This window comes from Rhinolophus hipposideros (genome assembly GCF_964194185.1).
Source record: "Rhinolophus hipposideros genome assembly, chromosome: 1".
Classification (NCBI taxonomy): domain Eukaryota; kingdom Metazoa; phylum Chordata; class Mammalia; order Chiroptera; family Rhinolophidae; genus Rhinolophus; species Rhinolophus hipposideros.
Window position 1 is genome coordinate 17045958 of NC_138047.1, and position 27745 is coordinate 17073702.

The 27745-nt window shown below is 36.6% G+C and overlaps 1 protein-coding gene across 1 annotated transcript in view; it reads right to left on the reverse strand.

Moving 5' to 3' along the window:
- The window catches only part of MALRD1 (MAM and LDL receptor class A domain containing 1), a gene marked incomplete at its 5' end in the record, with an annotated part of 573210 nt that overhangs the window by 17583 nt on the left and 527882 nt on the right, over positions 1 to 27745 (reverse strand). Inside the window, 2 exons of the mRNA XM_081051765.1 lie at positions 12323 to 12419; positions 12514 to 12593. Coding sequence (XP_080907891.1) covers positions 12323 to 12419; positions 12514 to 12593 — 177 coding nt within the window. The remainder of the gene's footprint in view (positions 1 to 12322; positions 12420 to 12513; positions 12594 to 27745) is intronic.

Here is a 27745-nt window from a genome sequence, read left to right on the forward strand (position 1 = left end):
GAGAAAAAAAGCTGAAAAGCTCTGGGGACTATCTTTGCCAAACAGTCCACCTGTATGGAGACATGGCTATCTTCAGATCAAATAATTAAAACATGGGGCTGTTATACAGTCAAGTTTCTTTAAAATTTTTACACAGATTTCATTTCTTAGACTATTGGGAGTCTTTGTCTGATGACAATACACATGTACATACCATGTACACACATGTACACACCAAATGAAGCTGGGATCATTCAAGACTTGTATTACTGACACATGTGTGTAAAATGATTTTGTTTAGTCAAATAATGTCTGACTTAAATAATCAAGGAATTAATCATTTAAAATCTACTAGATATTTAGTAAAACATAGCAAATCATTTTGAGATTCATGTAAAATTTCAGCTTTTGTCATGATAAACATGAATACTACTTTCTTGAAAATAGTTCAACAATACAGGAGTTTGTGTATTGATTTTGGGTGGTGAACACACACTACAACATACAGATGATGTATTATAGAGCTGTACACATGAAATCTATATAATCTTATTAGCCAATGTCATTCCAGTAAATTTAATTAAAAACAATAGTAATAATATCTTTATAAGCAAAATTGGTAATTAGATTAGGTTGACAGATGCCAGGCAATGTTTTTAGAAATTTCAGGGAAAAATCTGTCATACATATGGACATCTAAATTATTAGGTTGGTGCAAAAGTAATTGTGGTTTTTGCAATTGTTTTTAACCTTTGAAACCACAATTACTTTTGCACCAACGTAATAAATGGTCTAGTATGAACTGCAAAAAATGAACACAGTTACTCTTTTAACTAAATTCAATTTCCTGCCTCTCTGAAGTGCCCAGGTTTTTTGATGCTTAGTTTTCCATAGATGGTGAATGCTTGTACTTGAAGATTTTGGTACTCTAATGTCCTTCATTAACATTCTAGGATTTAAGCTTCTGATTATGGACTGATTTTGCAGCCCACCATGGACCCAAATAATGAGTCTGCTAAGGGTCACACGTGTAGCATCATTTGGTGTTCCTTCATATGCTTTCAGCTTCTACAGAATGGAGTGAAGTTCAGTCAAACTGGATGGAAATTCTTCAAGAATACCCAACAATGATATCCTAACTTTTAGAGTCATCTGATAGGATTTTAGTATGAATAAATTCTGGAGCATTAAGGACAAGTAAATGATTGCTTTGGAATATAAATTGTTCATTTGGACTCCAACATCCTATTATAGACAGGCCGAGAAATTTGATTTAACCAGTATTTACTGAGATGAAATCCTAGCTGTTATTGATTGAACTTGGGTATACACATAAGAATAGGACAAGGATCCTGCCATCAAGAGGCTCAAAATCTGTTGTGGGAGGTATCAAACCAAAAGTCAACTTCATGAGTGCAAAACAAGCTGGGAACCAAGTTCTTTGGAAGCTCAGAGGCAGGAATGGTTACTTCTGCCCATAGTGACCTGGAAAGATGCAGAGGACCCCACCTTTGTGGTTTGCCTTTGTGAAAGTCTTCCCTTTTTATGTTTTCTTTTTATGGTGAAGGAAGAAGTAAACTGAACATTTCTGGAAGTTTGTTCTACCTTCCTTTGACCAATACGTTTTTCTTGGCCATTTACTCTGGAAACATGGCAGTTGGCCTTACTCATTCTATGTCTTGTGCATAATCAGCCCATAGGGCCTTACTTCCAAGACTTCGAGGTATTATTGCAGATCTACAGATCCTAGCCATCTGATTTTTTATTGGCTCTACATGTTATTTATGAAACACACACCATGTGTTAGGCAAGATGCAAGATGAACAGACAATGCCATCCCTGCTTTCCAGAGATTTATCAGTGAAGAGAATTACAACTGAGTCACAGACCCTGTCTTTTTCAACCATCAGTCACTTGTGTGGTTAAGACCACCATACAAATAGAATGGCCAATTGTCTGGCTTAATCCTGAATTCTAAAATAGGCATTTTTTTTCTTTTTTCTTTTTTTAAAAGCATTAACAGTCTCAGGGAATCTTAATGCAAAGATAAAGGTAGAAGGCTATTCAGATTATAGGCTCCCTCATAGCTGAAAGGTTTAATGCAGTTACAACATAACCAGGGAATACTCAGAGCCCAAAGAACCAAGCTCAATATTCTATTTGAATCATGCAATTTTGGAGCCAGGAGACAAACTTTAAAATAATTTAATAATCATTTCCCATTATGTCATAGATGAAACATTGGTTATAAGAAAGACTAATTTAGGCAACATGAACATTTTACTTTTATAGTTAATGTTTTATATTAAAGGCATAATAAACATATATAAATGGCACATGAAACCAATGATTTTATGAATATTATTTCTTAAGAGATGGCTAAGTTCAAAAAGAAGCCTTTTAAAGATAAATAAATAAATAAAAGTAATAGTAAACATAATACTATGATAGTAAACATAAAACATAATAGTAAAACATAATAGTCAAGGACTAAATTGTGGGGGTGGCCTATAAATGAAAGAAATTTGGGAAATTTGATTGAATTAAAGTCCCTCATTTTATACGTAAGAAAATGTAGACTACCAAAATAGTTTTCTTCTCTATTGCTCAAACTTGTCTTTTTTCCTGCGTTTTCGGATTTCTGTTAGTGGAGTTATCAACCATGCAGTCACCTAGGAATAACACCCTCGAATCAACTTTGACACTTATTTTCCCCCCACTTCCTGTATTGTCAATCACCACTGTTCAAGTTCTCATAGTAGCTCATCCATACCTCTTGAACAGGCTTATGTCCTCTAGACCATCAATCTCTTTCTTAATCTTTTCTCATCTATCCTCACGCTATGCAGTCTTTTTTTAAAAGATAGGATCTTGTCATTCTTCAGCTTCAAACACTTTCTAGGCTTGTCCCAGTTAAGGCCCTAGCAGGAAATAGTCACCATACTCAAGGTGGAAAATCTGAGCAGTGTTTGATAAAGTGACAATTTGCAAAACTGTGCCCAGAATGTAGAGAGACAATAAAAGGTGGTGCACTAGTGAGGTCAATGACTTGATGTGGCCTGTTACACCCTAAGCGGGAAAGAGGAGCAAGAAGGGGCATAGGAGAAGGTAGCTGTCCAATGCATGGGGGCCCCTGATGGACCTATCACTTTTAAAAGCCAGCAGGAATTCCGCTGAAGGAGGAGCCAGGGTTATGAATGCCTAGTGCTCCCTTTTTCTTCCTGTAGGTACCCCACTTTGGCCAAACATAACAAATGCACACGTCACGGGAGCTTGTGAATGCAATCCATAAAGATCAAGTCTGCAGATCCACCTTCTATACTTTCCCATCCTGTTCGGTGGAGAATAGATCTGGAGGACAGACAGAAGATTAAGCTCTCAGCCTATTTTTGTTTCCCCATGAATTGAAATCTTCATAGTAGGCATTCAAAATCCTTTAACCACCGCTCTGCTACATGTTTTTCTATGTGTAATTTATTGTTACTCCTCCCATATTCTACAGCTATGTGAGCCATGTTTGAAATCATGAGTTTCCACATTTTTAAAATTTTCTTGAAGCCCCTTTCCTCATTTCTATCAGGTTTCTTCACCCTTCAAGTCGTACTGCAAATGCTACCTCCTCTTTGCAGCCCTCCTAATTCATCCATCTGAATTGCTGCCTCCCTAGAATATATCACCTCCATGTGCTAAATCAAGGCGTCTAAGTATTACCTTGTCTTGTACACCTGAAACTAATAAAAAAAAAAAAGCAAAAAAAAAAAAAAAAAAGACTTGCTCTGTGTACCACTCACTCCACTCTGAATAAGAGAAGCTACGACTTCACAACCTCCCTGGCCACAGGGCAGGGAGTGGGGCTCTTCTGAGAGGAGCAGAAATGTGACAGCTCAGTTTAGGACAAAAGATCTTTTTCCTTTGAGTCCTCTCTCATGGGCCATATCTACCATGGACAAGGAAACAAAGGTGAGGATTGGGGTAAAAGTATCAGGGAACAGGCTGCATAGGCTTCTCTTTTAAATGGGGAGGAGGAAAAGGACAGGCAAGAGGGGGAAGGGAGAAATTATCAAATGTGGTCCAATCCCATTTTTAAGAGGAATATTGAACTCCTCTTCTCAATCTCCCTTTTCTTGCTCAAAGCAAACATTTAGCAGGCCTGGTAGAGCACGGTCATTATATGCACAAGGGACTGAGTTTGGGGAACTAAGTTCACAGATCTTAACAGCTGTACTCTGTGGGCAGACACACACCAGAGAGAGCAAAGGTTTGCCAGCATTGTGAGACCACCATGGTCATTGCCGTCAGTGAATTCCAGTTTGCTAAGTATTCATTTCTGGGACCAGAGCGGGCTCACTGGTGACTCTAGCTGCAAAAGCAGCTGAATGCCTTAAGGCATGCATAAGGCAAGATTTCTCTAGGAAAACAGCAGGTATTCTGTGGCTGCAGCTAAGGGTAAATATGCATTGCTGGGCCCAGGTGAGGTCTCTCCAGGGATCTCAAATTAGAAGGTCAGCTAAACTTTTGCTTCCAAAGCTCCACATTATCATACAAGGTGTTAGCTGTGGGAAAGGGTCTGACAGACAGATGATGGTATAGAGACAGACACTTTATTTGGAGGTCAGGGCCACACTCATTCATGAATCTCAAACAAGAACATCTGTATATTCAGGGGTCATAGGCAGCTGGTCCAGCTTTTGGGATCCTAATCGCCTCTCTTTCTTATCAGAAATATAAACAACAATCATTCTCTTGATCATTCTTTCCTTCCATTTTACCTCCCAAAGTATTTTGGTTTCCTTTTCTTCCATTACACTCATCACAGTTAAACATACATTATAATTGAGTGTGAATGAGAAAGCAGGGGTATCGTCTTATGTAGCCCTGCGGTCTCTCACGACCAGCACACAGGAAGTCATCATATACATTTGTGGAATGGAATCATGTGGCAGTCCCAAGACTGCATTCAGGTCTTATAATTTCCTACTCAGTAATCTTTCTACTGTTACACACACTGACTTACCATCCTACGAAGTTCTTTACGAAATTTCCAAATCTAAACTGTTCCAAAAATCCTGACACAGACATCTCATTTCTCAGCATGACTAAATGAAATGCTTTTCTTCAACTTTTGTTAGTGTATTTATATAATGCACACAATCCTTCTGGAGTGAGTGCCACAATACAGGGTGAAAAACACCTATTTGTTGACAATTTTTCCCAGGAAAGTTGATACTGTCTAAAATAGGAAAAGAGCGGGTATTATGTGGCTGCAGGTAATGTAAGAATAAATAGTCCACTACTTACTCGTACTCTTTAATCTTGATTTCTAGGTATAGATTTTGATTATCAGATTACCTACTTTCTATTATGACAAACAGCTCTAGAAGGCTGCCATATTTGTTGCTTCCTCTAAAGTATATGGCAGAATAAAAACCTGGTAGAGTTTAGACAATGGAAACAGGTGTAGTAGATACCTGTCAGAGCCCTTTCACGATGACCCCTTTCTTGGCCCATCCCCACCACTACAGTGCCTTGATATGGGGGAGCCCCTGCAGCCATGTTTGTACTATTGACCCTGCCTCACGTCTCATCCATAGTTAATTTAACCATGAATGGGATCTTGACCCAAGTGGGCTAATCAGAAGTTCTTCTTTTGGAATATGAAATAGGGACAAAAAGACAAAATATTTGGTCTCTCCACATATATCAAGACATGAGTAACTAACATCCATTCTCTATGTGACACCTTTTTATTTTATTTTTCAATCTAATTTTATTTATTTATTTTATTTTATTTTATTTACTTTATTTTATTTTATTTTTATGTACACAGTGAGTAGAAGAAATATGTCTTCAGAGAGAATGACCAAGCAGAGAAACCAAAATAAGCAACAATGAGAGGCAGGTGAAAAATTCCATGGAGTCCAGGCCTCCCTGAAGCCATACCTCATTTATCCCTACCCTTGATCTCTAGGAGACATGTGCATTTTGATATTGAATTCTTTATTTTGATTAAGGTAGTCTGAGTTGCTTTCTTTGTCTGCCATCAACATGTCCTTGCTAATACATTAGGTGACAAGTAGCTAACAGAAAGTGACAGAATGTACAATAAAATCCAGCAAACTGGATCTCAAAAAACAATGTTAAGAGGCCCACTGCTGTGCTTAGCAATGTCTGAGAATACACTGCTCCATCCTACGCTTTAAAAACAAATAATAAAGAAATGTTTCTTTCAAGTCCCTGAAGGGCCTCTCATGCTATAGAATCTTTTTATAAAATCTAATGAAAAATCTTCAGGTTAAGGTTTATTTAGTGAGGGTGATGAATTTCCTGCTTATACTAATTCTTGTGTATCTCAACATTTTGGTATGATTTTCAAGGTGACTCAAGACCAAACATTCCAACTTGCTTTGTGGCTTAATAATTTCATGCAAAAAGACTTTTTAAAAAATTTGATGAACAATATTTTTAATGCAAATCTGATCAGTAGAAATAAGGAACATTTTGGTGATGCTCAGAAGTACTGATAATACTCAGTAAAGTATGAAGAGTGTTCAACAATCCTGTACTGGGTACAGGAAAGTTATGCATTCAATATCAGATACGGGGGCTGCAAAGATGAGAACTAGTTAATATGAAAGTAGTTAAGTAATCAAACTACATAATAGTGTTGTAACTGTCTTCTTGGATGACATGCTGATAGCTCAGTGACTAACCCTAAAGGGAGGCCAGAAAATTTTTGCCTGGCATCAAAAAAAATATATAGGGTTGGAAAAATTTGCCAGTCAGAGAGTGCAGAAAGAAGCCACATGCTTTGGGGGAATGGCGAGACCTTTTTCCAAGGGTCAGGTGTGAAAGGTGGAAAATTAAACTTGGTGCAGTGGTCTTTGAACATTGTCACTTGAGTTTTCTCTAAAATAATTTTGAAAAACTATGCACCTCCTTTTACATTTTAAAGTTAATATCTAAATTTCAAAAGATATAATTTCTGAAATATTTTATATCGAGCTCCTTAACATGATGGAATTTGTCTGCCATCCAACCTAAGGGACAAAGCCAATCCTGCTCTCTATGCAATCAGCCAAATCAAACTGAATTTTCAGGAAAAGGCAGGCTTCATTGTTCAACTCAAATAGATATGTTAAAAGGTGAGCCAAAGCAATCATCTCAATTAATTGTGACTTCAAAATTTAAGTGAAGAGAAAGGGAGGAAAAGGGGAGGGAGAGGGAGAGAGGGAACTAGGAAGAGGGGGAGAGGGAGGGAGAAAGAGAGAGAGAGACAGAGAGAGAGAGAGAGAGAGAGAGAGAGAGAGAGAGAGAGAGAGAGAGAGAGAGAGAAAGAGAGAGAGAGAGAGAGAGAGAGAGGAAACTTGGTAAAGATTTACCTTTCAATATTGCTTATCTCAAATATTTTATTTGACTACCTGAGTCTTTTTTTGGGGGCTGCATTCTCAGATTATTCCTCTATTTGTCCCTCCAGGGGGTATTTCACAGGTAATTTATTTTGGTAAGAATCAGGACAGATGTGAGGTAAAGAGGAATATACTTGTGAAAGAATAACCGGGAAAGGAGAAGCAGCAGGCCAAATGCACCTTTCTCAGTCTAGAAAAGAATACATGAAATTTGAGCATCTGCAAGATGACTCCCTTGAAATTATTAATATTTGTGCTACACACCCTCAAGAAGCTCCAAGGCCTCAGGGTAAGCACCTTACATAGTCTGTAGACCTTGACAGGATGAACAGTGGTAATTCCAGTTATTCTGCCCCATGTTTGGGTTGGGGCCAGTCAGGTTGCTTTAAGGGAGTTCCTCTCTCTTCAGTCCCACTAATGGGAACTTCATCCCTGTGGCTTCCAAGACAGGGGGTACAAAAGCGATTCAGGAGATAATTAACGTGACTGAGAATACAGTCCTGAGTGGTATTTGTTTAGGTAGTAATGGGGAATAAAACCTTTTCTTTTGAGATTTTGGAAATCAGAAGACAAGGTGCTAAGGAGAGGGAAGAGGACAAAGAGGTGAATCAGTGGGTCAAAGACAGAGATACTGGCTTGGATCTCCAGCCTTGGACTTCCCATGCCTCTACTCAGGAGCAGGGACTAAGATTTGGGTAACTGATTGATTCAGGTGTTTCAATAAGGTAGTTTAAAAACATGAACATATATATATGTATTTGCCATCATTGATTTCTACCATGTTCTATCAATCATTCTTCCTTCTTGGTCTAGTTCACATATCTTGGGCAAATTTCATAACTTTATTGTCACTTTTAATGATTAAAAGTTACTTTTGAGGGATTAAAACATAGTCCAATCCATTTTAAAGCTACCAAGTAATATCAGATTCTAACCTCTATTTGTTTCCTGCCCTATCCCCATTTCAGACTTGAGATTTGATCGTGGTAGAGAATGAAGGTCATGACCTGGCTTTGAAACACTCCTGCCTCCATCCTGCCATTTCTCAAGGCTTAGCTCTATCGTGGGGACACAGAAAAGAGAGGGAAATGGGAGGCTGGATTCTTCTTAGTAACTAGTTACCTGCCATTAGTAGGAAGGACCCCTTCCCCCATTGCACAATGGGTGTGTGTAGTTCTCACTCTTCCCTTGTTGTGGCCTCTATGGTAATGGTATATGAACTTCGTGTGAGTGTGTGTGTGTGTGTGTGTGTGTGTGTGTGTACTTCATTTAGGCCCCTTCTGTTATTGAATACCTTTTAAAACAAAGGCAGCTGCATCAACCTTCAGCTCAGCTCTGCCCCCAATGCCTTTTTCAGGAGGGTCACCACCTCACCTAACTGACAGCTGCCTGAACAATCCTACAACTCCAATTCATCTCTGTTCTTGGAACTTCTTCAAATGGACTGAAAAAGGAAACTCTGGGTTCTCTTGCATACCTTCCGGGGGTTGTGTATACTGGGATATAGTATAATTCCCAACCCCCCTCCTGCTCCCCTATTGTTTACAGGTACATGACACCAGAGTTCTTTTAAGCCTATCTGGTGCAGGACACTCCCAAGGCTACCCACTTTCAGAACACTGAACCAAAAATTGTCTTTATGTCTGTTTGCAAAGGGTACATACGTCAAATACTCCTAAGAACATTTTTTCTATATTCTACTCTGATGCAGCACAGGAATAAGATTTGGCACTTTTTTCCCCCTAGGCATCACCAATTTTAACCATTGATTTTCTTGGGGTCTTTCCATCATTTGGCTTTGGGTAGTGCCAAATGGGTGGTCGCTTTCTCCCTTCTTTATTGGGAAAGAGGTACAAACCTCTCACTACAAACACTGTACGGCTCCAAAAACAATGACTTCCAGGACTCTTTGACTTTTCTTTTCATCCCTCCCCTTCCACAGACTAGAGAAATGAAAGATTGGGTGATAGCAGTCTAGAAGATTCTGCTTCCATTAGAAGCCTCAGTGGGCTGTGTCTGACTCCAGTTATTGGTAATTTTTGGCAGCTGTTTAAAATGTGTGGTACTGGGAGCCTCTTAATTGTAGAATGTAGACAATTTTACTCAATTTCTTGTTAATCTTGTGCAAGAGGGGTTATTATAGTCTGGTAAGAGTTTTGGCATGTTCAGGTAGGATGATAAAAGCAGCTCTATCTAAAATGATAAAAGCAGCTCTTTCCATCTCAAGTAATGAAGTTACCTTTTATTCTTGGGACCTCAAAGATAGGTTACAGGTTATGGAAATGATGGGCACTAATGTCTCACATGTTAAAGTCAGTGTGTCTGGAAAAATTCTACTGGGAAGTCTAGAAAATCGTTGATGTACCTGGAACATGGAACAGAATTTCAGTGAGAGAGAGAGATGATTTGAGGCCATTAACATACAGATGGCATTTGAAAACTTGAAAATGAATGACACCTCCTGTGGGGAATGCAGAGTGGGAAGGGAAGGAGACGTAGAGGCAAACTCTGGAGACCATCAATAAGGGATGGGATGGAGGACAGAAGAAGAGACTATAATTTTTTTAAAGGCAGAGAGACAGAGGAAGTATTAGGAAATATTAAAAGGGGATGAACAAAGAAATAGGGAAAGAGAAAACAAAAATAACTTGGCAAAGAAAGAAGGTGAGGAGTGAAGAGAAATGGGAAGTGTGATATTGAAGAAGAATGACAGAAATGAAAGAGAGAAAGAAAGGAAAGGTAGCTCTGTCGGCTGTGTCATAGTGCCACCCATATTGTCCTGGGAGGTCTCTCCAAAGTCCCAATGGTATAAGCTGTCCAACACGAATCTGGAGAAGGTGTGAAATTCAGGTTTCTTTTTGAGTACTCTTGCTGGTTGTATTAGTATGACAACTTGTTCACAGATTACGATGACTAATTTTATGTGCCCACTTGGCTAGGCTGTGTGCCCAGTTCCTGTTCAAACACTAATTTTGATGTTGTAAAGGTATTTTTAGGTGTGATTAACATTTACAATCAACCAAGTTTACGTAAAGCAGATTACCTTCCATAACGTCGGTGGGCCTCACGCAATCATTTGAAGGCTTTAACAACAAAGACTGAGGCTTCCCAAAGAAGAAGGAATTCTGCCTCAAGTTTGCAACACAGAAACCCTACATGTGTTTCCAGCCTGATAGCATGCCTGGCAGATTTTGGACTCAAGTCTGCACCATCAACTCTGAACTTGAATCTGCGACTTGCTGGCCTGCCCAACAAGTTTCAAGCTTGCCAGCCCCAACTGCACAAGCCAATTCCTTAAAATAAATCTCTCTCTAGCTCAATGTATCATATTAATATTATTAATCACATTATTAGTATAATTACAATATTTATTATTTAATTAATATGAATAAGTATAATTTGTATAATTAATATATACTATATTAACAATGTATTAAGATATCTTATATTTTACATATAGAGATATATGTCAATCTTAAGGTATCTTAATGTATTACATTAACATGTTTTAATATAATACATTGATATAATATTTATATAATAAATAATGTATTAATGCCATATATTATACAATATATAACATGTTATAGAATATCTGAAGGTATTTAAACATATATATATGTATATATATATACATATATATATATATATATATATATATATATATATATATGGGGGGGGCCCTCTCTATATACACACAGAAAGAAACAGTAGGATATCCATCTATCTATCTATCTATCTATCTATCTATCTATCTATCTATCTTCCATCCATCCATCCATCCATCCATCCATCCATCCATCCATCCATCCATCCATCTATGTAATCACCATTTCTGCTTCTCTGCAGAACAGAACCATTCTAGAACAGAACCAGTGTTTCAGTTAGTAGCTTTGTGTCTGTTTTCCCCACTGGATTACAAACTCCTTTAAGTGCAAACTGCTTCTCATTCATGTTTACATCCACATTATCTGGCAGATCTTAGGCAGCTGAGAAATAAGTAAAGAATTCATAGATCAGTAAGATCTTCTTGATAGCAATGGATTAAAAATGTCATATCTTTTTTTCTAACAAACACCATAGTTCTAGAATAGACCCAGTTTGACGGCTGCTAATTAACAAGACAGCAAGCTAGAGATCTGAGACGAATTCATCCAGTGGAGGCACATACCAACTGACACCAAGGAAAATGCAGTTACCCAGTGCTCGGTGACACATCAGATTGTCTCTGACCACAGACTCTGCGTGCAAGATGTGAGGCATGTCTTCAATGTCTTAAAATTTCATTAAATCTTATTCTGAGCCTTTATCTTGCTCAGTTCATGGAAAAGTCAATCACTTTCATTATGGGGTGATCTGTATCCCATACAGGTGATGGATAGATGCGGGCAGGGTAGGACATGCCAGCATCCTGGCTGTGGATTGTGAGGTCTCCTGAGTTACACCTAAGTGCAGCCTGCAGAGTTTCTCCAGGTACAGCAGCCCTTGGCCTGTTCTGTGCACTGCTTAGGACATGGGGGTCTTGGCCTGGAATGCTGGTGCCTGGAGTTCAGCCTCCAAGGGCAGCTCAAGAAAGTATATGTTTTGCAGGTCCGCTGCCTTCCCTGAGCACCACCAAGAAAGTGCACAGCCGTCCCCTCGTATCTTTTTAATTTGTGGACAATGACATGTCCTCTTTTTTGTTGTCATCAAAAATGTTCCTAACATAATCTGAAAAGTCAACTTAAGGCTGTTTACTAAAAAAAAAAAAAAAAAGAAGAGTGATTTTTAAGTAGCTCCGGCTTTCTGCCCAGAGAAAGAAATCTATAAAGTATAGAAACACTACAGTTACCTGCACGTCAAGTGAGGTGAAAGGGAAACACAGCAAATGAAATCAGTGTTTCAGAAGGTTGTTCTGCCATGGTAGATTTTATTCAGCCATCAAAAGCTTCACTTACCTTACTGGTACTTTTCTGTTCGCAAGGAAACATAAGACTGCAACTGTAATATGAGTCATCAGGAAAGCGAATCCAATACCCAGGAGAGTCCATATGCCTAGAATTTCAAACCAATGAAAAAGATAAACATGCAGTCAAAAATATGAGAGACTCAAAAACCAAGTGATTGGTTTAGTCACAATGTCACCTACTATTTTGAGTGTGGGCGAAATCTGCAGTAGGCGGGTTAACTTTGATGTGGCATCGATTTCCTTTCCATTCTTGCCCACATCTGGAAATGAGATAAAACACGATAGTTAGAAAAAAAAAACAAAATATTTTAGCAGTATTGTCATGGACTAAAAGGATGAATGTCAATAAACAATGAGATACCAGAAATGTGGGTAATGTTGATAAGCAACCAAAAATGTTAAACCAAAGGAAAAACCAAATTAAATTTCCTTATTTTAAGATTATTATGCAATATGATTTTTAAAAAATATTTATCCCCTTCTTGACTTTATAAGGTGGGAACTTGGTTTTCACAGGCTCTTTTTATGTTTTCTAAAATGGACTTGCTTTTCACCAGTCTCCATGTTACTTTGCTTTACTCATCATTTGTCTCAAACCCAAAAGCTAGCACATTTTTTCAATAGTGAACTGATTTAAGTGCTTTCATACACTGATAGAGATTATTCAATTTAGATTAACGTAAATATAAATCAGAGAGCATATTTACTTTTCATTACCAAGTCCACAGATTTGATATATCCTTTCAAGTTCATAGATTTGGAATCAGGTTAATAATCTCACTAGAAGTATTAGGATTACCAATAGAATTTCATTACATTTGCTTTACTTAGGGACATACATGTTGAAACTTATAACACTGGGAGCTTCTCCTGTGCTGTGGATGGTCTTCAGCTAGTTAACAGATGGAGACTAGCTTGGGTCTCCACAGGAGATGAGGTTTATTTCTAAGCAGTAAATGTGTCAGAATATTTCTGGTGGTATGTATTAGCGTATGGGTGTGAAAGCATGTGTACACATTCTTGTTTACCAGAAATAATAGGATACAAGAAAGGGTTAGTTGAATTTCCTGCCAAGTTCATGGTACATGCTACAAAATAGGATTAAAAAGTAGCTTTTGAATATGCGTGCTTAAAAGCTGTGTGTTAGAAGCAATGCTTCTTCAGCACACATTTGTTACAGCTTTTCTCAGTCTCTCTTTTGAATTTGAAAATTGGAATGCTCAATAGTAATTCCTTCACAAAAGCAATAGCTTTGTTAAATATAAAAAAGCTGAGAGCTTCAAGGATGTTGAAAAGAATGCTTCCTTTTCTTAGTAACTATTCTTTAAAAGGTACAAATTTAAGACAATTTGATCGTTTCAATGTCTCTGAAATTAAAATTAATTAGAATTGTTGAAGATTAGAGTTTTTGTTTTTTCATTCTCACAACATTTAGGATATATTCCTTGTCAGTCTTCATTTGACAGTGGACTCTAAATGTCACTATTTCACATGTGCACACTCTGGTGTGGCCTAGAGATAGGAGACACTTTTTCATACGGGGTTAACTGGGCTCCTTTAGATTTGGAAAGTGCCCCTTCACTGATCAGGATTATAGTAATCATCACTTTAGACAAATTGTAGGTATTTCAATATGCCCATTAAGATCAGTTTCAGTAGAAAGTATCTTGGAATACCAGTTAAAAAAATAATGGGGGAAAATCCAAACTACACGGAAAAACAGTATGAAAGTTATCTATCCATTATCTATCTTTCTGTCTATCCATCTTCTCTCTATTTATCTTGATATATGTATTTATATATTGTATCAATACTATATTATATATAGCATATATGCATAGTATATATACATATAGTATATATATATACGTATAGTGTATATACATATACATAGAAAGAGTATATATACATATATTGTACATATATACCTATCTCCTGGTGATGAACAAATAAGAGTATTAAGTGAACTTTTATTTTGACAGTTCTTTACTAAAAAAGATTTTTCAAGTATACTGAAAAAAATGTTGACGTTAATTTTACAGAAATAGGTATAGATACTATGGATGAAAGTAAAAGCAAAGACAGGCAATTTATTTTTAGACTGATAAAAGTTTACCTATAAAAATAACAATGTACAACCTTCTTTCCAATAGATACCTAAATACATATCACTGAATTTTTATTTATTTATTTATTTTACCAAAGAATGATTATATTAAAGAATAGATCAAAGTGATACAACGTTATCAACTAACATGAGAAAAGTAATAGAAAGGAATGTACTTTCAGGACCAAATTTAGTTTCAAAGTATGTTGAAATTTTGTCACTTTTCGGCCAAGAAAATTTTGAATTTAAGAAGTATGAATGAAATTTTGAGTTACATATTTATACTACAAAATTCTTCTAAAGTTGATTATTGTAGAGGAAACTGAGTATACTACCCAAAAAGTTTCCACTTAAATGTATTTTGTGTATCAGTTTGCCATCTTGAAACCAAACGTTTTCTATACATGTTATCAAGAGGGTTTATCATCTGTGAATTTTAATAGATATAAATTAATTTTGAAATATGAATAGAAATTACTGAAAGTTAAAAATTATACAGTAAAATCTATGGTTCAAAATAATTCTAGTCAACAAATCTGAATATAAATGAACAAATTGTTCCTTGCAATCTCTAAAGTGATTCCCAAACCATCATTTCCTTCTCATTTAATGTTTATCAGATTGAAATAATACGTGCTTAAAGTAACAAGTGAAATTATACACAAATGTATGTTAAAACACAACCTTTCATCGCCATATATTAGTTACATCAGGTGGATGGAATTTCATAACAGCCAAATATGTCTCCCATTCCTTCCACCTTCTCATAGAACACACACACACGTGTATATGGGTTATGTGTGTTTACTGTAATAGAAGCATCTACATGTCTCTGTAACTAACTGTTTTTTACTTTCAACAATGCATTATGGAATTCCATAAGGTCAGCTGTCTCTACAATAACCCATACAGACATTTAATTTCAAAAACTTATCATATCATGTATACATTTTTCAGTTTAATCTTTTTCTTATTGCCTTCTTCCTTCTCCTTCATCCCTCTCCACCATCCTTCATCCCTCTCCATCAAGGAGAAACATTTACTGGGTTGCAGAAAGAAGCAAGTAAGAATATTTAACATACATTGTAATCTTTCTTTGTCTTATTAAACCAGGTTTGTGGATAATTCAATGTTCAAATAATTCAATGTTTATTTGTGGCAGTCTGAGCTCTAGACACCATTAAAATCAGGAGAATAGATGAGCTATAGAGTGGAATTCAGTGTGCTATTGCTAGGCGAATGCCAACCAGCACAGATCAGTCCTAGTGGGGCACCCTAGGTAGAGCTGTGGGGAGCTGAGTGGTTGTTATAGTGGGATGGGTGCGGGGAGGGCTGCATAATTGTCTGATGGCCAAGAATAAGATGCCTAAAAGAATGGGACAATGAAATTCATTTTACCAGCTTGACAATTAATGAAAGAGTAAAATAGCCCTTACTAGGTCATCTCTTAGCTATTTTGTGACTAAACAAGACTGAATACAATTGTGATTTTTACCTCTTATATAATCCAAAAGGATACATAAAGACCATAAGCATTATATAATACTATCCTAAGTAAGATATTTCAATCTAAATTAGAATGCTTGTTTGTTCTGTTTTAATGTCAAGAAGAAAGAAAATAAATGTTAGATATGATGTAGTTATTTTGGAGGTCTTGTGTTTTCATAGTGAGTCAGAATCAGTTTAACCTATAAAATTAACTGTTAAACTGGACAAAAGGGAAAAAAAATTACTTTGCCCAGAAAGTACCCAAAAGCAAAATGCATATGAGGAAAATCTGATTTATTTTGAGCTAATATGGGGCTGTCATTTTGTTACTTATTTCATATACCTAATGAGTATAAACCTTATTTTTGTAACTATGGAAGTTCAAACTACTATCCAATTACAGTGCATGTAATTAATGTCTCCCTTGAATTCATTTAACCACCGGGCTTTCCCTCTTTCCTCCATCACACTGTAAGCATTTCTATGATTTCGTTGGGATTGAACTCCAACCTAACCTCTAGGATTATCTTGTTCTCCTTGGTATAGAGTTTTGTCTCAAGACCCTGTTTATTAACACACGGCATTCCTAATCAACAGGGGTTGGTTCATACAAGTGTATGGAAATCAGTTTGTCCAGTACAACTTTTGCCACCATGGGGTACATTTTGATGGATATTTGTGGTAAGAGACTGTTTTCTCTGACTCTGATGTTGAAAAGGAAGCATGGAGCCCTCTAAGCTCAGGCAGCCCTCTTGCTACCAGTTTACTACAGAAGCCAGCCTGAAGATAAAATAAACTAATCAGAAGACAGAGCCTATGAAATCATTGAAAAATGGAGGAACAACCTTGATGGCATTGCTAACTTCTCCATCAGTTCATGTTCCAAGCCTAGTCTGCATTCAGACTCTTTAGTTATACAAGTCAATAAATTCTTTCATCATTTGAGCTGCTTGAATTGGATCTTCTATTACTAGAACACACACACAACTTTAATTTTCCTACTCTTCCATTTTGATCCCTAAGTTCTCTTCATTAAATTAATTATCCCTTATTCTTAAAATATGTATTGAATGTCTACTATGTACAAGATAACTCTACTAGATAAAGGATGGACAAGACACATGTGAGAATTTGTAGGAGTATAAACTTAAAGGGGAAATAAAAGACATATTATAAAAAATAACTGAGATACAAAGTAGAAATAAAATATGTGAAAGATAATAAAGGTAAAGTGCTAAAGGAGAGGATGAAATAATTGCTTCAAGAATCTTTATTTTTCCAGATCTAGAAAGTGAAAAATGTGCAATCTCAACTATACATTTATGGAACAGGTGATATAATTAAATATTACTGTAATTTTGATATAATTAAATACCACCTGTTCCATAAATATATAGTTGAGATTGCACATTTTACATATTAAATTATATTTATTCCAAAGAATGAAGTGTTTATATATATGCATTATATAGCAATGTTTCAGAAAAACTGGTCATCCAAGAATATAAAAATCATCTATAATTGGTGAGGTCTGGAGAGATGTGTTCAAATATAAGTTGTTATTGTGATCCTAAATTATCCTTTAGTTTTCCAAATTCTTTATTACACTATATTTTCTCAAGCATACTTACTGTAATTTTGCACTTTTTAAGGATGTAGAAGGAAAATCCCTTCAGAAGCAGCATGCATTTTAAATATATTTCAGATTAGATTTATAAGTTAGCATTGTAGCAGTAGACTTGTTTTTCTATTTATTAGGTGTTTTTATAGCAACATGTTATGATTATTAAATTCATGTATACAATTTTAGTTTATAGGAGCCAGCATCATTCTACATTTACATTCCATGCTTCAGAAAACTGCAATATATAAAGCCCAATAGGAATTCCAATTGAATACCTGCTATGTGTTGAAACTCAATGATATTCTAAATGCTGTAATATAGGATTTGTAATACAGTAATGTTACAGAATAGGAATTATTTCCCCATTTCATAGTTAAAGAAATAAAGGCACGGTGGGGTTGAACAGTAAGTCACCCGGGGGCACATTCTGAATGAGATTTTAAACTATATCTCTTTGTCTCTTCAGGCAATGCTCTGTTCAGTAAATGGTTTTGCTTCCCATTGTTTTCCCAAAGTTGGAGTATAGATTCTTATAATGGTAGTTAACGTTATAATTTTTATCTATTAGGAGAGCACCACTAGGAGAAATTTCTGGTCTTAATGACCTGAAAATGTCCATTTATCACATTAGGTTTTGTCTGGGAAACATCTCTGTGTGTTGACAAGGCAGATATAGTACTGGGAAAAGAGTAAATAGAGTCAGGGCACCTGAATTTGAGGCTAAACTTTGCCACTTTCTAGCTACGTGGCTTCAGGAGTCAAGTGACTTCAGTTTCCTATTATAAACAGTAAGAATTACAACTCACCACACAGAATGTGTACGAGAATTAAATAAAACAATACATATGAAAGTATATTGTAGACTGTGAAGTGTTATACCAAGCTCTTCCATACGCAGTCTTTTGCCTTCTGGTATAAACCATGGTCCTGACTATTCCCTGCTGACCTTGTGCCCTTGTGCCCTCCAGGGAGCTGGTATCTCACAACTGCCCTGTCTCCCGTCCTCACCTGAGCATTGGTTAAGACTCATGAAGCAGTGAACAACCATTGCCACAGCTTGTTTTTATGGCTTATTAATGACACCATTTAAAAAAAAACATTTTTACATATGAATATGCCTGGAGGTCCTTGATCCAGTTGCACAGGTAGAGGAAAAAAAAGCAGGTGAGGATGTTCATTGTCTTCAATGAACATCCCCTCCCCCACCCCTTCGGATGTTTCTACCCACTGGAAGTACAAACTCCAAGTGGGGAGAGGGTGGTGCTGTCCCTACTCAGCAGGGCTTTGACCAAGTGTGTTCAGTGCTGTGTGCCAAGCCTGTGCCAGCAGGAGAGTGGGACAATGGAGGTGAGCCCTTAACAAGCCATCCTTATTGTCATGGGTGAATTCATTTAACAGAAAACCAGAAAGCAGGAGAAGCCATTAAATAGTCTCTGAGCCACAAAGCACCAGAATTCCACATTGAGTACTGGTGATTAATTTGCTTGTACTAATTTCCTCCACGACTAATTAACTCCAAAATATTTTGTAAAATTTAGAAGTATTAGGGAGAGTCCACCTGAAAGAGAAAGATAAGCGTCCCACTCCATCCCAAGCATAAGGGCCTGTTTTCTTAACACAAACAGGGAAAAGGGAGAAATGAAATATAATTAGACACTCTCATCCAGAGCCAACATCCCAATCTTTCCTAAATTCTAACAGGTTTTTTGCTATTAGTAGATTATAACCGAGGGGTTATGAAAGAACAACTTATTTCCAGGTGTGCTTGGGAACACCCATTCATTACTCACTAACAGCTGAAACAAAAACTCCTCCCATCCTTATTGTCATCGGTATGTTGGCCCCAGCTCATGTGTCTCATTGCCAGGAAAAAGGAATGGAGAGCCACACATTTTCTAAGCATGTCTTCATGGATTAATTTGGTGGGAATTGGCAGAGGGTTTTCTCTGTTTTTTTAAATACTTGGACTTCAAATAGGGCTAAAGTAATAAAAGGACAAATTAAGTGCTAATGCAGAGGCATGGTTATTTCATAAAAAATGTTGCTATTTGCATATTCAAATTTAGAAGAGATTATAAATGTAAATTAGAGGACCAGACTCAGTACTTTTCACTGACTCGGGATAATGGGGAGAAGACATTTGATTGCATTTTTCCTAACAAATATGAAACTAAAGGAAATCTTTAATTCTATTTTGTAATACAACATTGCAAGCACCAGAAAGAGATAGGAATTTTATTTGAAAAAAAGATGTATAGGTTAAAATCAATTTCTACATTCCCATGTCCATTCCTCCACTCATCATCTTAACCATAGAAGTTCCATCTAAAAATATACCCCCAAATTACCTCAGACATGCCTCCTCCTGCCCCATCTTACTTTGGCCATGTGACCAAAAACCCTCAGCTCTTTAGTACTGTAGCAGGCTCCTACCTGGATTTCCCGCCTCCAGACTGATGTCCCATAGTTAACTTCCCTGATTCAAACCCATTACTACTTTCCCACGACTTTCAGAATCCTGCTCAGATGAAACAGTTTTACACAGTGTCGTGCGGGGTGTCCGGCGGGGCGGCCTGCGGGGTCTCTGCTCCCACTCCCCACATAAGAACGCAGAACATGGTGAGGCCAAACAGGAACACCCACGGAGCCATAGGCAGGGGAATCATATCACTCTATTCTCACCGGCGGCATCCGCCTCTCTGCAATCCGCTCTTGCTAGCCCCCATCTTTTCTGCTAGCGTAGCCATGGCAGTTATATTAGTGGCCAATGGCTTACGGGTTACAGCTGACGGCCAACTAGCCACAGCTGCTGGCCATCTGATCACAGTTGATGGCCATTTACTACCCGAGCCAGCACCTTTCTATGTGAGGCCGAGAGCCTGGAAACTTTTTTGGGGCTTTGTCCCCACACACAGAGGCTGTTTTCTGATGTGGCTCCTTGATGGCACAGCCGGTTTGATCTCAATGCTCCTTTTACTTATACTGGAAGCCCTTCACAGATATACTCTTTCACAGACTCCCCACGACATTTATTCTCAATGGCTGGAAAATGGCTTCACTTCTTCTCAATCTGGCTAACTCATATTTATCTGTGAAGACACAGACCAAATAACTGCCTGACTTAAACATACCATCTTCGGCCCCATAGTAAATCTGCAGAGTCCTATGACAGCACTTGGCACACACTATTGCAATGGTCTTTTTTCTTTATAAATCTTTCTAGACTATAAATTTTTTGAAGTTAAGGACTATACCTGTTACACTCTCTTATATTCCAATTAGTACAATTCTGCTTATAAGTATTTATATTCACTATCAGCACAATAATGGTAAACAATGGATAATGTATTACAGTTATCAAAACACTGTTACTTTGTACATATATTATCCCATTTAATCATTTTAACGGTCATTCACAATTTAGTCCCATCAGAATTACCTGGAAGGTTTGTAAACAGATTGCTGGGCCCATCCCCAGAGTTTGTGATTCAGTACATCTGGGGTGACCCCAGAATTTCATTTCTAACCATTTCTCAGGTGATGCTGATTCTGCTGGTCTGGGGCTACATTTTGAGAATCACTGCCTTAGGATATCCCTTTGAGGTTGTGTTATAATTCCCAATCAACATAGAGCAAATTGACACCCAGAGAGCAATGGCTTTGTCCATGGAAAATTCAGGTTCTCAGAGCTGATTAGCTTGTGTTCTTGTCATTGTATCTAGGAATGAATATCTGTGAAATTCTATATTCCAATTCCTCACTGAAGCTGTTTTTATTATCAGATTCTGTCTTTAGGGGATGAGCATTTTAAAATGCAAATCACATGCTCCTGCCTGGCTTTTATTGCAAGTTCCACTTGAATTGGTAGTCAAGTTGGATGGAATTGTAAATGTAGGAAGGAAGCACATTCATAAGTTATGTCAAATTATTACAGCACCGTAGAAGCAACTTTAATTACTTCAGAGTATAAACAAAGCAGATAAAAAACGTTCTTCTGTTTCCCTTCTGTTCAAACACGGTGGTGTGCTGTTGTAGCTGATGTGATACTTAAAAAAATAAAATAAAATAAATAAAATTCCTAAAGTTGATGTTTTGAGTTTTCCATTTCTGATTTTTTTTCTAATTGTTATGACGTGATTTGCTCTGGAATTGGATGGGAAAAAAAAGAAATAGCAAGGAGACTAAATAATTGACTAACTGGGTAGTTAAAAATGGGCTGTGAGTCAATAGAAACTAGTCTTTTTCTAACAAGAAGAAGGTAAAGGAATTTCTTACAGTACGAGTAAGAATAGGCTTTCGAAATTTTCATTGTTATATGACGGATGAAAGAATTTTCCTTGAAAACATAGGTTTTGACCTCTTAATTCCAACAAGACCTTTTTCATGTTTTCTCTCCTTTACATTAAAATACCCATGAAAACACATGTAAACATGAAATGGTAAGGCTGAAAATGAGAGAGAACAAGCACTGAACAGCTGGGCACTGAGAATCCCTGGGTGTCTATGCCCCACTTTGACCTTTGGCAAAGTAGCAAGACCCTTTACTGGCTTAATACAAAACAGGGAATCTTCTAATGATTTTCTACCAGATTGAAAAAAATGTCTAAACTTTGCAGTCTTTGTCAGTGAGTACTTACTGAGTGTTTTTTATTTGCTGGGCCTGGTTCAAGGAGCATCACTGTCTGTCAGACCATTTACTATCTAGCCTCCAAACTCACTCCCTTGCAATATGGCAGTTCCCTTCCCTAAACACACTAAGCTTGTTTTTGTCTCAGCAACTTCATGTTTCCTACTTTTTCTGACAGGAAAGCAGTTTGCCAAAATCTTGGGATAGCGTGTATTTCCAAGGAATTGTGATCTTGGCTAAAGTTACACCCTTTTAGAGAGGCCTTAATCAACAAGTCTTCTAAGATTCACCACTGCCAGCATCTGTCTCCATTCCTTTCTCGCAAATGGCTCACCCAAATGATTTGTCTTCATTGCATTTGTTACTACTTAATTTCTGTGCAGACATGAACACACACGCATATAGGTATGTATAAATACTAATTTACAAATATACGAGGTCTAACAATTAAGTTTGTGAACTTGTTGCAAGGATATTACTAACCTTTTTTGATATCAGAGGGACTATTCATTATGAATTTGTACCAACCGGACAAAGGGCTAACCAAGTTTACTATTTGGAAGTGCTGAAAAGGCTGCGTGAAAAAGTTAGACGACTTGAATTTTTCACCAACAATTCATGGCTCTTGCATCACGACAATGCACCAGCTCACATGGCACTGTCTGTGAGGGAGTTTTAGCCAGTAAACGAATAACCATATTGGAACACTCTCTCTACTCACCTGATCTGGTCCCCAATGACTTCTTTCTTTATTTGAAGATAAAGGAAATCGTGAAAGGAAGACATTTCGATGATATTTAGGACATCACGGGCATTATGATGATAGCTCTGGCCATTCCAGAAAGAGTTCCAAATTACTTTGAAGGATGGACTAGGCACTGGCATCAGTGCATAGCTTCCCAAGGGGAGTACTTCAAAGGTGACCATGGTGATAATCAGTAATGAGGTATGGAGCACTTTTTCTTTTTAAGTTTGTGAACTTAATTGTCATGCCTTGTATATAGATTACATATAATGTACATAAAATAAATTTACTTACGTATTATGTGTATTTTTACACATGTATTAAACGATATGAATGAAACTTGAGAACCTCAATGAAATAATTTTGCAATAACATAAATTACAATATTAATGTAAGCAGTAGAAATCCAGAATAGTTCAGTAACACATATAATATTGAAAAAGCTTTAAAAAATGCTTCAAGACCAGACAGTTTTGCTGTTTTGGTCTTTCCAAGTTTCAAGAAAAGGTAATTCTCATGAAATCCATGATGTTTCAGAAAATAAAAAACTACTCAATTTACTTCCGGAGCTAATGTTTGCCTGATAATAGAACCTCAAAAAGCATTATGTACAGAAGAAAACTGGGAAACACTGTCACTTATAGATACCAAAATCCTCCATACATTCCCAGCACACTGACTACAAGGGTATACTGTGCTTTAGGATTTCGTAAAACCTGCCTCTTCCCTCCATATGCAGTTATAATCCAGGAGGAAAAGGCAAACCAAACTGTATGTGGAGCAGAAGGCCTTGTGGGAGAGAAGTAAAATTATAAGTAGAAAAATCTATTGTTCTAAATTATCAACAGATTCCCTCCAGGAATACTCTACCTGTAAATCACTATAGTGATGAATTTTCTTAAGTTCTTAATGAATAAACAACCCTCAAGTTATATAAACTCTTCTAAACATATAAAATGGGTAATAACAATGAAAAATACGTTGTTCTTCACAAATCATTCTCTAATATATTCCCTGGCCTAGATCAGTGTATTGGTGATTTCTCTCAAATATTTAATAAACAGATAATTCCCAGATTACATATATCCTTCTAAATATATGAAATGATTAAACGAATTTGTTTCATAAAGCTACATCTAAATCAATACACATAATCATAAATCAGTTTCACTCAAAGATGTGCAAAAATCTCACAATAAAATACAAGAAAAAGTTTTCTATTAGGGAGTCTAAACAGCAGTATACTGTTAAAGTAAATACTAAATAAGTTAAAGTAAATACTAAATAAATACTAAAGTAAATACTAAGTAAATTTACTTTAAATAAATTAAAGTAAATACTAAATAAATACTAAATAAAGACAGTTGTATTTATTTAAAATATATATATACACACACACACATATATATATATATATATATATATATATATACATACATATGCATATATTTCCATTGTTTATACATCTCTCTTGTTACATTACGTGGTGATTTCTTACAGCCTCACACCCTTGGACAAAATGAAGACGGTCCTTAATGTGCATCACCTGGTGGTGAGGGTACCCCAGAGGACCGGCTGGAGTTGGCACAGAGGAGGGCTCTCTGGAATAAGAATAGGGAGCTGTCGCCAGCAATGGAAGAAAAATGACTCTGTTTGGGGCTATTTTACTTTTTAAAAATGTGACACATTTAAAACATACAAAGTCATTAACCACCTGGACTGGGATACTATAGGTGCGCACGGGGAGAGAGAAATTGGAGGGAAAAAAGAAAAAAGGCAAGGGAAGAGCCAGCCAATGATGCTGATAGATGTTTATGAAAGTTTGCCTTAAGTTCTCCTTAGGGGTCAGCTGTTTCTGTTACAATAAATCCTGATAGATGATTTTAGCACACCCCATCTATAGAGCAACGTTTCCTTAATAATTAAATACAGTTTTAATTATTTCTGAGCACTTTACCACAGGAAATACATATGCTCTGAAATTCAGAATTTTAGGCAATGAGAACTGACACAGACCATGTATTGGGGTGTGTTTGTTATTAAATATTTAGCTATTTTCACAGCATGTTATATACATTTATATAATGTAAAAATAGATTGTGCAAAAATCATGAAATTCATATTTTCATTTGCTTCCCATCACATATTTATAATAAATCAAAGTTTTTTTTAAAACATAGATTTAACAATTTCATTGTAAATTGCAATTGTAAATTGTAATTGTCACACTGTATGTTCCATATTGTGTATTGTACATTATGTACTAAAACATCTTCTAAAAATATTATTGTGAACTTTTGAAATACGATTTTATACTTTTTTTTTCTTTTCTTTTTTTTTTTTTATTCATTAGTTTCAGGTGTACAAGACAAGGTAATACTTAGACGTTCATCATTTATATCCCTCACACTGTGAACCCCCCTCCCCCCATCTATCCCTCCGACCTCACACTGAACCATCACATTATATATATAAAATTATAGTTGGCATTCATTAATGTTTAGCTTCTGGTGTACAATGCCATGATCAGGTATCCACAGTATCCCTGGGGTGGTCTCCCAAATAGGACGCATGTCCATCGGATACCCAACAAAATCTTTACAACATTATTGAATACCTTCCCCAAATTAATTTTCAAAAAAACCCTGAGGCCATCTTGTGGTTACCAGCTCCTTCCAAATCCCTCGATTTTATACTTAATTTATTGGTTTAAAAATGTTTCTTGAGGGCCAGGTGCTAAATGTTAAGTGTTGAGATTGCCATACAGAAGACAAAGCCCTGACATCACGAAGTGAACATTTTACTGAGGGGAGGGATGTGGGGAAAGACAATGAACAAATATCTAAGTAACTATGTCTATGGTCAAATCACAGAGGCTGTCATGTCAATGGAAAGACCAAACTGGAGACTGTGGGTGTGGAGAACACTTTTGAGAAGTTTTATGATGGAGTGGAGAAGATGAAATTGTTGGGAGCAGGAACAGACAGTGGGAACGAGTGAGAGTTGCGTGTTTTTAAAAGTATAGCTACAAGAGCATGCTTGTCAATAATTCAGGAGATGAGGAGAGGCTGGTGTCTGACAAAGCGAGAAGGGGTGACAGAGGAGAGGAGGAATTCTCAGGAAAAGGAGAAGGCACGGTTTCTAGAGCCCGTGAAGGAACAGGGACTTTTCTGAGAGCAGACGTGGAACATGAGAATGGATTATTGCTGCTGGAATGACTTGGGAACTCTCTAATAGTGAGTCTTTTAAAGAAATTCAAGGGTAACTATTTGGCAGAGATGGTACTGTGGGGTGGGGGGCTTGAGGTGAAGAGAGAGACCATAAAATTGGCATGATTTCTGACTCAGAAATCACTCAAACTAAATACATGCAACAGCATTTTCTTGCAATGCTGAGTGCCCATTTGAGATCATAAATTGTGTGTATGTGTGTGTGTGTGTGTGTGTGTGAGAACAGGGGGCATTTTGCTATATTCATATTTTCATTAAAGTATTGCATGCATATTGTTTAAAAACTCAAGGTGTACTTACACTTCTAGGACAAATAGGACAAATACTCCTGATTTCCTTAACTGTTTCTTCTGGTGTGAACCTCCATTTGTATTAATAACATACAATGTGGTATTTTTTGATTTGTCTATTTTATTGTTGTAGTTAAAAATTTCACTGTATTAAATAAGTAGCAGCTCCTTACTGCCTCTTAGAGGCCTCTCTCAACCATTCAATACAATGAAATCAATATTCAGAGTTTATATTATTTCTACATAAATATTACTGTTTACTGCTGAGACAACAATATACAAAGACTCACTATCCATTTACTTTATTTGCTTTACTTCCCCTGGAGTTAGTTTTTCAATTTATTTTCATTTGTTCTGTTTTCTGTGCTTTGTGGCTAATTCTTAAACTCTCCAACATCCTAATACAATTTTCCACCAGATTAAAATGTCAGATTCTCAGGTTTTTTTGGGGGGACATCCCAAGACTCCTCTTTGGGCCAACCTGGACTGCTTGTTCTCTCGCTGTTCTTTGAGAATTTCTAGGATTTCTTTTCAATGTCAGCCCTGTTTCCTAGATCCCATGTCATCCTCCTCCTCTGTTTCCTCCCAGCTTTGCGAGGGCAAAAGTGTGTGTGGGATGTTACATTTTTGAGATCTTTTGTTTGAAATGCTACACTCAAAATCAATTTTTAGTTTGGTTGACTTTGGAACTCAGGTTTGAAAATCCTGTAATCTAATAAGCCAGAAGATTTATTATCTTCTAGTTCCCAGTATTTGTCTGATTATGGTCCTATTTTTTTTGTATGTGAACTGTTACATTCACAGATTCTGTCGTCATCCCAGGTTTTCTGCAATTTCCCCGTGGAGGGCCTTTGTATGGTTCTTTTTTCATTCACTGTACCTGACACTTCATCAATCTGGCAAGTTTTTTGCGTTATTTCTTTTGACAATTTTCTCCCTGCTCTCTTTACTCTGTTCTTTCTTTCTGCAACTCTTATTATTTGGACATTGAGCCTCCTGAGTTGAGCCTTAAATTTTCTTATTTTTATTGCACACTTTCCTTGTCTTTATATATATATATATATATATGTATGTATATATATATATATATGTATATATATATATGTATATATATATATAGAGAGAGAATTCTCTGATTTTATCTTCCAACACTTTTTATTAATATTTACACTTTTTGAGTGTTACCTTTTAAATATCCTCAAGTTGTTTTTTTCTCTAATCATTTCTTTTTCATAGACTTTTCCTAACTTTCTAAGCACATTAAATATAATTAAAAATTGTCCCTCAGCTCCCCACACTGT